Raw genomic sequence first — 13,553 nt, forward strand, 5'->3', positions numbered from 1 at the left:
GCAAGTGAGAAAGCAAAGATGAGATGCCGAGTGATATTTTTTTTCTTCTTCACAACTGCATGATCTGCCTAATCATTACATTGATTACGAATTAGATTATACTAGTGTGATGGACAATAACAATGAAGAGATATGTTAAATAGCTTGTTTTCCTGCCAAAACAACTTAGACTTTAGGCAATTGACAATGATATAAAAGTTGTTGAAGCATCAAACCAATTAATGCATAGGAGATGAAAAAAATGTTCGAATTTATAACTCTAAATGTTAAGAATTACACCTTAAGTTAACTATTTTGTATAAAAGTTATATGTGAACTTATTTTTTCCTTTTGTTATTTTAGTGTAAAAGACATAATAGTTGTTTTGAATGTGATATTATGTGATGCATTGGATAAAAACTATCATTAGAATAAAAATCATTAAATATTGAACAGTAAACATTTATAACTTTTTCTTTAATTGTATAGTTTGAGGAATTTTACACGTGCTAAAATAAAGAGAGAGTGATCAACTTATCTCTTCAAATATTTATAAGAAAATTAAGTTTTAAGTAATTTTTTGTCTTTCATTTAGTTACATATTTTATTCATTATATATATATTTTAACTTTGTTAAATATACCATAAACATAGTAAGAAATATATATATATATATATATATATATATATATATATATATATATATATATATATATATTTGGTTTCATGCTCAAACCAACAAAATATTAAAAACATTGCATAATTTACATCGATTAGTGTATCCATAGATATAAATTTACGTCTATTAATATAATAACAAACATAAATTTTGACATGAAGATACAAGCCAAAATTTACGTCTAGTCATATTTGCATCAAACACAAATTTACCTCTGTTATTTTAGAACCAAACATAAATTTATGTTTGTTATCTTATCAAGATGTTTTTCTATTAGATTCTCTTCATGGGTTTGACACATTAATAAATACATAATTAATTAATAACCTTAGCTTAAACTTACTTAGTATTTACTTAGTATTTCTTGGGTTCCAGGATTCTTATCATATAATTTGTATTCTAATTATAGTATTATCTACTACATGTAATTATGTTTGGAGACCAAGAGATTAATTCCTATGAAGCCGATATCATCTTGATGTATAGCGATTCACTAAGTCTAATCTAATGTTACCAAAATGGAATACATAAAAGAAAATAAAATTTAAAAGCTAAGATTCTCCATTCATTGCGTGAGCAACATTACACTTACATAGCATGGCAAGATGGATTTATTCTTGTATAAGCCCTTTCCAGGAAAACAAAAGCAAAGATGGGCTATTGTCTCTGAAGCCCATACTAATCCTTAAACCAGAAAGGCTTCTTCAGATATACGTGTTTGGACATATGGGTGAGGTTGATGGTCCAACATATTCTTTCTGTTCCTTTTATTCTTGAAGTTTATGTTAAATAATTCACTATAAACTAATATCATGTTGAAATGATACAAAAGTTTAAGCTTTGATGAAGCTGTTCATCCTGAACGCCAAACATTTACATTTACTGCAAATCAGGCTATAGAACCATTTTCAGTAAACTTATCAACTTGAGAGATGTCAAGGAATGTATAAACTCCACTTGCTTTGAGAAACCTGAAATGGTTGCATAAGCAAAGTCAACTAACCAAATCAAATGGTTTTAAAAACCTTGTTGAAGTGGTGAAATGACATACTCATCTCTAAAAGCTCGTGCCATAGACAAGCAACCTCCTGGAACAGATGATTGAAGGTTCACAGCAATGTTAGGATTATGAATACTCTGTCTCATGTGAACCCAACCATGTTGTCCATGTTTCTCGTTTGACACTTTTGCCCTGAAGCCACAACAAAACTAGTTTTGCTTAGCAAATAATAGAGAAATATAAAATAAGAATTGTTGAACTGCTTGAACTTTGTTTAACATGTTTCTACCTGTACATTTGAGCATCAATGGGAGCTGGATCGTCATTTGTATCTACAAGACACCCTTCACTCACCCAACAATCACCACATGAGTCTAACTCCCACCCTCTCAGCCTCCCTTCCTGCACACAAACAAACTCTTTATATTTAAATCCGCTTTATCTTTAATGAACATGGAGATATTCAACAAAGTAGTGTGTTAGAGATTATACTGATAATATTTTTCTTCTAACATATATATAATATACCTCAATGTAGTTTCTAAATGTTTGAATGGCCTCTGATCCTTTAGCTTTAGCATGTCGTGGTTCAGAGACAATATTTATCCTAAGCTCTACTGATTCATAGGGTTCTTCAAGATCTTTTATAAGACTCCCAATCCCTTCATTTGATCCCGCAAGCTTCATCCGCACCATTTCAATTATAATCTTGACCACCATGTAAGCACCTTGACGAAAAAGGAAGAAGAAACATGGTGAATGAAAACATGGAAATGAAAACCATGCATAATGGAGCTTAATAAGTTGAACTTACCATCATCAAGGAAATGGTTTTCTTTAAGAGCACCATGCCCAGATGTTTCCATCATAAGATGTGTTTCAACTCCATCACTGTTAAGTTGAACTCCCTTGTCAATGACATTCCTGTATCCTACACGGTAGAGGCAATGGTGACCACCTCTATCAGTTATGAATCTGGTGAGTGCCATGCTTGTACGAGCATCGGTGACTATGGTTGTTCCTGGATGTTCCCTTAACACAATGGCAGACATGAGAGCAATGAGTTTGTCACCATTTATGGGGTTCCCTTCGTTATCAACCACCCCACTTCTGTCTACATCAGTGTCGAAAACTATTCCAAGATCAGCTGACTTTTCTAACACTGCTGCTCTGGTGAGTGCCATGGCTGTTTTGTCCTCAGGGTTGGGAATGTGATTCGGAAACATCCCATCAGGGTTCAGATGCAGAGACCCAAAGGTATCTGCACCGAGTTTGTCCAACACATCCCATGTGAAGAATCCTCCTGACCCATTTCCAGCATTAACTATAATCTGCACATTTTGTTGATTTCATTGCAATCAGAGCGAAATTTTCAAAGGTAGAATGGCTAATGACAAAACAAGACGAAGACTTCAATTTAAACACAACAAATATCGATGTCTTGTGGTATAAAGGTGTTTTGAAACTTTGAAATAACTTGTAAGTTACTATTAGTAAATTACCCTAATCATTGTGGCTGCTATGAGTTCAATGTAATGAATTAAGGATAAAATGAGTTAAAGAAATAATGACTATTTATCTATTATAGAGGGTTATCAGTGAGACCTGAAATCCCTGAAGTGGAGTGTCAGGATACAGAGGATGATCGATTCTCTCCTTGATGATTTCTCGTAGGTGCATTGCATAAGTGCTCATAAAATCAACTTTTGTTGGAATCACACTAAGCAAAGTAGAGATTTTGGCCATCCTATTTGCATATTTTCGAGCAGCATTATCACATATTTCCTCCACCTCTGTTGAAGTCAATCCACCTCTCTTTGTAAAAAATTTTAGACCATTTCTGGTATAAGGCAAGTGGGAAGCTGTCATCTGCATCACAAAATGCAAAGTTAATTTCAAGCATTTGTGTTAGGCTATGATTATGACAGAACCATCACATCCATATTACAAGCTTCTCAGTACTAGTCTTCAAGTCTAGTGTCATAAGCAGCATTCATTTGAGTTCATGGATTGTAGAAAATCCTAATCAGGACTCAAAACAAAGTAGCATCAACCAACTGGAAATTGTTGCCGTTACAAATTTTGGTAACCTACCATGATTGAAGCATCATAGGCAAATGGAGACAATATTGTGCTCATGAAACAAGCTGGTGTGGTAGCTAGTCCCATGTCAAACACCATGCAACCTGCACGAGCAAGACCTGCAAAAACTGCAACACTCAGTTTTGACCCTGTAATTCTAGGGTCACGTCCAAGAGACACTCTCACATTCTCTACAGGGTATCCTCGTTCCTTCTCTAATCCTTTGATAACCCATTCACCAAAACTCTGTGATATTGCCTCCACAGCAGGTGGAGTAAGGTCAACTTTTCTGCCTTTCTCACCTTCCAATGCCACTCCTCTAACATCTGAACCGTTCTGAAGCCTTCTAATCTTGTCCAACTCTTCATCCACCACAACTTCATCATACTTCGCAGTGCCGATGGATTTCACACTTACGGATTTACTGAACGGCGCAGAAAATGAGAACCCAACTTTGTTATGCAGTATATTCTTCCCTGCTGATGAAGGAAACTTTGTTTTGTGAGTGTTCTTGTGCAAAGATGTTGAGAAGTTTGGAGAAGTAGAAGCAGCCATTGTTTGTTTTGTTGGCACACTCGATTTGTTTGAATAAAAATCAAGCTTCGGGAGATAAGGTAAACACAGAAGCATTAAACCATAACCTTACAAATCCAATATCTCAGGAACACAGAAATATCTTTAACAAACTTACAAACTCCAAAGATTTTTGTCCATGCTTTTGTCTTCATTCCAATTGTTGTGTCATTAATTGATTGAGTTGCATGTGATATTTTCATAATAAACTGAGCAACTGGTATATTCTGCATAAGCTACTTCTGTATCCAAAACGTGTTCATGAAATTTATGGCTATTTGTCATTACTCACTTCCATTGTTCAAACACAAAATTGACCGAGTTTGTGGTTACTGTCAATTGGAATACGATAATAATTACTATCAGTAAGTGGAGCTAACAACACCGGAACTGAATTTTTCTCTTTACATGTTTTTGATTTGGTGAAAAACTGGGGAATCAAATATTTATGCACAAAATTCCTATTCTTCAAGGAAATGACTTTGTTAATCTCAAGATACCATAAGCAGAAACTACAAGTAGCAGTAATAGAGTTTGAAGTTATTAAAGTCATGCAGCCATATCTAGTGTGAAGTCTTAGAAAGGACCACCAGAAATTTGGAGTCTCTGCATGTTTCCAAGAACCATATAATTAATATCTACTTGGTAGTGGACAGGTTTATTTTATTTTTTTTGAAATGTAAGTTTGGGTTCACACAGTCACATGTTTATCTGTCAAGACAAACCGTGAACACAAATAGAAAACAAAACTTTCAGAAAAGAAATTATAGCAGTCGTATTCAGAAGATGATGGTGAGACTGGGAGATTCTTGTCATATATTTCAAGGCCTGCATATTAAAAGTATAAGTAAATGATTGATTAGTATAGTAAATAAAATATAGATTTTTTTTGTCTTATTACATACATTTTTTTTAAATCTATTTAACTAGAGATTAATCTAACTCCCTGTCATGTAATAGTTATTTAAGAAGTTTTCCCATTTTTTTTTTGTAAATATTTATTTATTTATTTATTTATTTTATATATGTTATTATTTCTTCTTATTTCATATAACAGTCACTTTTCTATGTTTCTTTTAGTAAATTAAAATCACGGAACATGTATTTATCTCTTAAAAATAATAGTTTTTCTATACACATTTTTTATTTCAAAAATATCACATTTTTTATTACTCAAAAAAAATTATTTTATTATTATAATATGTGTAACATCCCAAAATACAATGTAAAATTATATAATAGAATAATCACATCGATTAATATTATAGATCAGTCTTACAAAATAAAGAATGTACGCTTGTGGCCGAACGGCCTTAGAGAAAGACAAGAAAGTTAACCGTACAAAATAAGCAAATCCCGACCGAACGGTTTACAAAAGGTCTATACCGGACGGTCAGACAAAAGAAAAGGGAAAAGATGATCGAACGATCATCTTACAACTAAACTAAATATACTGACCGAACGGTTCTACTGTTCGGTCTTAACTTCTACCTTAACTAAATTTTCTTCTTCCAGCGCTTCTTCCAGCAGCTCGTCTCCTTCTGCTCACATCCGCATGGATGATCATTGCAACAGAAAGACAAACGAACGTACAAAACAAACAAGACAGGAAACATAGGGTAAGCTTATGTAAATCAATTCAAGTATCAACATAGATTTCACACAATTCAAAATAAACGAGCTAGTTCATTCACTTATACATGCAAAGCCTAAGACTAGACTTTGACTGTCCGGATTGTATGAACTATGTGTAGCTACGACATTCGTGCACCCGGGTGATGTAGTAACTAGGATACCCTCAACAGCTGCCACCCGAGGTTAGTTCTATCTGTCCAAATTAACCATAAGGACTAGGACCTCCTGCCATTCCCACGCATGACTTACCCTTCTCTAAGTGAGAACGAGTAATCATGGAATATCAGGATGAACCGCCAGCTTAGCATGCCCACATTCATACTTTACCAATTCCAATATTCATTCATGAGCTATTCCTCCACGGAACGCTCGTTCATAATCCAATTCATTTCGTTTATATCATATTTCATTATCTTTCATTAACAAGACCTCAATGAGATCAATTTGGAATAAACGTCTCTGAAGATACCAAATGTCGAACGTTAACTTTGACTCTGAACAAGACCGAACGCTTGGAGTGAGACCAAAGGTCTCCAGTTCCAAGCGGATCAAAACCGAGAGAGAGTGGATCATTAGTTTAAGAATGGGAGTAATTAACATAATATTTCTCGAGAACGACTAGAACCAAACGTTTATATACTAGGTGAGCCAATTGGATGAACTGACTCACGAGTTAGACCGAACACCAACAAGTCTAGGCCGAGTACTAAAACTCTAGGCTGTAACCAATTTAGACAGACACTGAGGGACATCAAATAAGGGTACATAACTGGATCCGGTGAATAAACCAAACGTCAATATATACTTAGCTTTTGAATGAGTTAAACATCAAGAACAATCAGAATGCGAGTCAAAGACCGAGCACTATAGAAAGCGTACTCTATTTAGTTTGGACGAACGCCCTTAATATAAAGATAGATTACGGAAATGAGAACGAATGCCTAGTGTAAGACCAAGCACTTACTTATTACGAGCCCTTGGTGTAAGACCGAGCATTACTAAACTTATAGAAGAAAGGCTTGATGAATGTAATATATACCATTTTAAGTAGTGTTTAAGAACAAACGAAAATATACAAATACATATAGATATACTTAAGTTTATAACCAAATACCAAGGGAGGACTACCCTTGGCCGAACACTCATGTACAAGTATTACAAAACAAAGACGCTCGTCCTCAACTAGGATTCTTCCCAAATGAAAGAATCCAATTCCAACCAAGTCCACTAGAAAAACCGAATGGTCAAAGACCATTCAGTGACGAACGTACACTTTCATAGGGAATTTCATACTTATAATTCTTTATAGCAATTCATTTCTCCACATCTATTTTCATAAAATCAAACATCCATATCATAATAAATATTCATACATCATATAGTCAAAACATATCAACAATCATACTTCGTATTCATTCCGCAATTCAACAAACATGCATCCATTAAAAACGAACGTATAAACTAACATACAATCAAATTATATAAGCTTCCCTTACCTCTAATGTGACCGAACGTTCATAGAGACAGAGTACAGTTTCACCACTACAAGTCCTTCTACCCTCAACGCTCGACAATTTTCCAACTAAACCAAGTAAAACCAAAACGCTATCAGAACCTCTCATTTTAGAGGAGCGATCAACACATGAAACCAGAACTTGGTTTGCATGTAAAAGAAAACGCACGACTAAGTGAAGAGAAGAACTTACCAGTCCAGAACCCAAAACCGATCGGCTCAAACTGAAGCTCTTGACTAGAGGAGTAGAAACGGTGCCTGAATGGTGATCGGAGGAATAAAAGGTGAGAATTTCTTAGAGAGAAGTAAGAGCCTTTTAGAGAGAAGGAGGAGAGAATGGAAATTTTTCAGAACTCTGGGGAAGAAGGGTGCATGCAGAGAGTGGCGTGAAATTCTGAAACTTAGAGTTTTCCTTCCAACGTCAAACGAACGACCACTCAGCTGCTCACACCTGCCTTCCACCATCCGATTGTCGGACCTCATTCTTGACACATGTAATCCACTAAGACGAACCTTGAGTGGATTTTAATGGTTCTGACATCCTCCCTAACTACAAAAATTTTCGTCCTCGAAAATTAAGACTTACCAGAAAACAGGCGAGGGTATAATTCTGTCATGGCATCTTCCACTTCCCATGTAGAGTCGCCCATCTTCTCGTCCCAGACCACTCTCACCAATCTGATGGGTTTTCTCTTGTAATACTTGGTTCGGCTGTCTTCAATGCATACTGGTTGCATCTCCACCGTTCGGTCTTGACGAATACGAACGTCTTCTAATTCCAGTACATGAGAAGGATCTGATATGTACTTCCGAACTTGAGAAACGTGGAAGACTGGATGAAGATTGGATAATTGAGGAGGCAAGGATAATTCGTACGCCACTGGTCCGATGCGCCTCAAAATCTAGTACGACCCAATGAATTTGGGAGATAGCTTCTTAGGACGAACGGCTCTACCCACTCTAGTAGTTGGATTCAGTCTAAGAAAAACATGCTCTCCTGTAGCAAACTCCAAGGGCCTTCTTCTCTTGTCAGCATAGGACTTCTGCCTGCTCCGTGACGTTTTCAACCTATCTTGAATCAAATTCACCTTATCGGTTGTCTGCTGAATAAGCTCAGGTCCAGTCAACACCTTTTCTCCTTCCTGGAACCAACAGAATGGCGTTCGACACTTCCTCCCGTAAAAAGCTTCAAAAGGTGTCATTCCAATGCTGGACTGAAAGCTGTTGTTGTATGTGAATTCAACCAAAGGAAGAATTTCATCCCAAACGCCCAAGTGATCCAGTACGCACGTCCTTAGTAAGTCTTTAAGCATCTCACTCTCAGAAAATCCCAATATCTCAATGCACGCCTTCGAGATGAAGGAATGTGTTGCCCCCGAGTCATACAACACACAACAAGATTTACCATACAGCAAGCAAGTACCGAAAATGAGGTTACCTGAGCTTGCTGCTTCTGCGCCCGTTATAGCATATACGCGCCCAACTGCTTGTGCTCGTCCACCCCTTCCTTGTTGAACTCTCCCAGTATTTGGTGGTCTCATCACCGCTCGCCTTCCCATGTTACACTCGCTCTCCAGATGTTCATTCCTTCTACAGCGAGCGCAAAACTTTCCTCCCACTAGCTGAGGACATGACGACCGGTAGTGGGGTCCTCCGCATTGAAAGCATGTTACGGTCCCCTACTGTCCAGACTGTCCGACAGCAACCACTGATTGAGAGTGAGACCCACCAGCATTTGAAGGCAACGCTGGACGAGTGTAAGGCGTCCTCCTCAGATTCGCATTGTTCCTTGAAGATATCGGTCCTCTTGATGCTTGTTGTTGCTGTTTCTTCTGTTGTCCGGCTTCCGAAATATTCTTCTCCAATACTTTGGCTCTCTCCACCATTGTTGGAAAAGACTTAATACATAGGCTTGAAATCAGTACTTTGAGATCGCTCCTCAATCCATTCTCGAACTTCCGACACTACCACTCTTCACTGGTAGCCATAGTATTAAACCTCACTAAGTGCTTGAACTTGTTGGTGTACTCCGATACTAACATCCCACCTTGCACCAACTGAAGAAACTCCACCTCCTTGGCAAAACGAACGCTATCTGGGAAGTATTCTTCATAAAACTTGCTTCTGAATACTTTCCATGAGATGCGACTTTGGGCGTCCGCCAGAATCATCTTCATACTAGTCCACCAATGACTGGCTTCCCTAATCAAGAGATACTCTGTGAATGCCAGTCTATTGTCATCAGGGCACCTCTTGGCATTGTAGATCCGCTCCATATCACGCAGCCACTGATCTGCCTCATCAGGAAGGCACTTCCCATTGAATTTGGATGGGTGATGTTGTAGGAAACTCTCTTAGCTCCACTCGGTCTGATGGGTAGTGTTGGAAGTGGACGCTCCAGGAGTAATCCTCGTAGTTGATATGATTTCCATCAGCTGCCTTTGGGTCGCTTCTGAGTTTGCTCGTGTGGCTTCCAAACTCTGTAAAGCGGTCGTGTTCTGTTGTACTAAGGCAGCGTTCTGCTGTTGAAGAGCCTCTATCACAGATTCTAACAACCTGGTGTTGTCAGATGGGTTACGCTCGGCAGAAACAGTAGGAGGAGGTCTAGGAGCCATCTCTTCTCTAAGAAACAGAGAAAAGAAACCATCAGATTAATTCAAAGTGTTAGAACTACAAAATCGAACGTTGAGCACACATCAAAAGCATAGTATACTCATAACCTACAGTGTTCGTAAGGAACAAAACTGCTCTGATACCATTAATGTAACATCCCAAAATACAGTGTAAAACTATATAATAGAATAATCACATCGATTAATATTACAGATCAGTCTTACAAAATAAAGAACGTACGCTTGTGGCCGAACGGCCTTACAGAAAGACAAGAAAGTTAAAACCGTACAAAATAAGCAAACCCCGACCGAACGGTTTACAAAAGGTCTATACCGGACGGTCAGACAAAAAAAAAGGGAAAAGATGATCGAACGATCATCTTACAACTAAACTAATATACTGACCGAACGGTTCTACTGTTCGGTCTTAACTTCTACCTTAACTTCTACCTTAACGTGACCGAACGTTCATAGAGACAGAGTACAGTTTCACCACTACAAGTCCTTCTACCCTCAACGCTCGACAATTTTTCAACTAAACCAAGTAAAACCAAAACGCTATCAGAACCTCTCATTTTAGAGGAGCGATCAACACATGAAACCAGAACTTGGTTTGCATGTAGAAGAAAATGCACGACTAAGTGAAGAGAAGAACTTACCAGTCCAGAACCCAAAACCGATCGGCTCAAACTAAAGCTCTTGACACTGGAGGAGTAGAAAGGGTGCCTGAATGGTGATCGGAGGAATAAAAGGTGAGAATTTCTTAGAGAGAAGTAAGAGCTTTTTAGAGAGAAGGAGGAGAGAATGAAAATTTTTCAGAACTCTGGAGAAGAAGGGTGCATGTAGAGAGTGGCGTGAAGTTCTAAAACTTAGAGTTTTCCTTCCAACGTCAAAACGAACGGTCACTCAGCTGCTCACACCTGCCTTCCACCATTCGATTGTCGGACCTCATTCTTGACATATGTCATCCACCTTGAGTGGATTTTAATAGTTCTGAAAATATGCACTTCGCATATTTTTTAATATAATTTTAAATACAGTAATTTTATTTATTAAAAGATTACAATAAATTATCCACACTTCTTATTTTACTTTTCATTCTATTACTGCTTTCATTTGAATGAGGGATATATGACCAGTCAATGATATTTAATTCTCTTTAAACTTTTCACGAATTTAGATTCTTGTAAAGTATATGCTGTTTTCATTTTGTATACTAAAAACACATTTTAATAAATTAATATATTTTAAATCTTTACCAGAGAAACAGGATCAGAAAGTCAATAAAAAATTTGGACTCAACTGTTACATCAACGTATTTAACATTTAAAGTTGCACAAATAAAATAAATAGTAATAAGATAAAAATAAATAAATAAATGTGGGTTTGTATAAAAAATAATTTAGTATGGGCAATTACTGTGGTGATTTGTTGATTAGTACATACATAGACTTGAATTTTTCTGATGTTTTCTTTTTTGAATGTTATCCCTATTTTATTAAGAGTAATTGTACGATGATATATATTTATATTTATTTGATACACATTATAAGTTTAAAATGATCATATAAAAAAAAGTGAATTTTGTATTTTTTTTTAAAAAAAAGAAAAAAATAGTTTTAAATAAATATAAAATAATTGTATGCGTAAATGTATCATTTTTCTTGTTTGTTTTGACTTTTGGATGTAATTGGTGTTGAACACAATATTAATATTAGGCTGAAAAACAAAAATGTTTCTTTGAGCTGAAGGATTTGAGGCCAGTTATTATCAAAAAGGAAAAATGATAATGGTTCTGTTTTATGGCTACGACTGTCACTTAATATGTTTTTTGTTAGTGCTAAATTTTGTCCCAAGTATAGAACAGAGGAAGTAATGTTGGAAAGTTGTGCCCAGAACATCTTCCTTTGTGTGTCTTTGTTATTAAGATTCTACCTTAATATTTTGGAGTGCTTAATATTGCAGTTGATATTGTCCTTTACAAATTTACATAACATTTAAATATAACTTTTAATAATTGGAAATATAAACAGATATAGATAGGTTTTGGATACTATTATGAAGAGTTGATTATTGTTCTGGATCGTTTTCAACATAACATGCATACATAAACATAAAGCAAAATAATTCCCCTACCAAATTGAATTTCAGAAGTGATTTAATTAAGTTTGAATCAATTACCATAACAATTTAATATCATTCTATAATATTAAGCACTAATTTTGAATGAACATTAATATTAATCGTTATTTAACGTCTAATATTAAAGTAGTGGATGATATTCTCTAGACTTTAAGAAACTTCATTACTATATTGTTCAACACAACATCCATACATGAACATAAACAAAGTAATGGCAGTAGGAAACTGAATTTCATTCATGATTTCATAGAAGAACTAATATAATGAGATCAAAAGCTGTGGAAATAAAAGCTTTACACTAAATGAAGAGACATGCATTTATTAACTGAATGGACATGCACTTAATGCACATTGGAAAAAAGTACATACCTATTACAGATTCACCTCACCAACTTTATATGTAGGTGATGATGCTTTCATCTCAGGGGCTGCAAATTCACCAAAGTTAAAACTCATAATGTTAGTTAGTCCTACAAATGGTTGATTTACTAGTCAGGAACTGAAAGTCTGTTGAATACCTCAGGACTAGTTCTGGTATAGAAATCGTTCTTTATCCATCATATTAACACGTTAAGGAAATTCTTTGCCAGGTTATATGATATTAGGTTGTATGAAATGTACTACAATCAAATGAAAAAATCTACACAAATGTTACCAGATATATAACACACATGTGGAGATGAAAAAATCTACACAAATGTTACCATATATATAACACACAAGTATATAACACACAAGTGGAAAAAATCTTGAGATCACTAATATATGATTTCTGAGAGTATTGTATGCATTATCGAGAAGTCCAAGGAGTTGTTTGTCTTTTTAGTTGAAGAGTTGGTTGAGTCATTTAAGGCCCATGAACAATGGAGAAGGAAGAATTATCAACCCTTTGACCAAGAACTACAAGAATAACTTGAGATGAAAAGGGAAGTTTGGAACACCTAAGATCGACGTCTTAGAGGACGTGCAAAGATGATTTTGAGAATGATACCAAATAACAAATCAGTCAATAGAATGTGTAACCAAAGACAAGGGAAATGTTGAGGAGGTCAGTTAGGAATCAAGAGTAGAATTGGTGTAACCAAAGACAAGCATGATCACTATGCAAACGAGTGTAAATCGGCAAAGTGTTACAATGATGGTAAAGTTGACCACATTGCGAAGTTTTGTCGAATTGAGAGAAAAAGATGGAGAAGAATCTCCTTATAGAAGAAGATGAAAAAGAAATAGTTATATTCATGCCAAAGAGCTCGAAGGTCAACCTATCGAGTTAGAGACTGAACGTCGATCTGCATCCGGGTTGTTTGATGATGAGAAAAGATAAGCTATTTTAGGGTT

At 36.0% G+C, this 13,553-nt stretch overlaps 1 protein-coding gene across 1 annotated transcript; it reads right to left on the reverse strand.

Moving 5' to 3' along the window:
• Window positions 1-1,196: 1,196 nt before the first annotated feature.
• On the reverse strand, window positions 1,197-4,384 carry LOC108339116 (uncharacterized). The gene is made up of 7 exons (XM_017576265.2): window positions 3,753-4,384; window positions 3,264-3,527; window positions 2,473-2,989; window positions 2,187-2,386; window positions 1,948-2,060; window positions 1,710-1,850; window positions 1,197-1,629 (listed from the first exon to the last, which is right to left on the reverse strand). The coding sequence occupies exons 1-7, from the start codon at window positions 4,368-4,370 to the stop codon at window positions 1,548-1,550; spliced, it is 1,935 nt and encodes a 644-aa protein (XP_017431754.2). The 5' UTR covers window positions 4,371-4,384; the 3' UTR covers window positions 1,197-1,547.
• Between the last annotated feature and the right edge of the window lie 9,169 nt (window positions 4,385-13,553).

The sequence above is a fragment of the Vigna angularis genome, chromosome 1 (genome assembly GCF_016808095.1).
Source record: "Vigna angularis cultivar LongXiaoDou No.4 chromosome 1, ASM1680809v1, whole genome shotgun sequence".
Taxonomy (NCBI): Eukaryota; Viridiplantae; Streptophyta; class Magnoliopsida; order Fabales; family Fabaceae; genus Vigna; species Vigna angularis.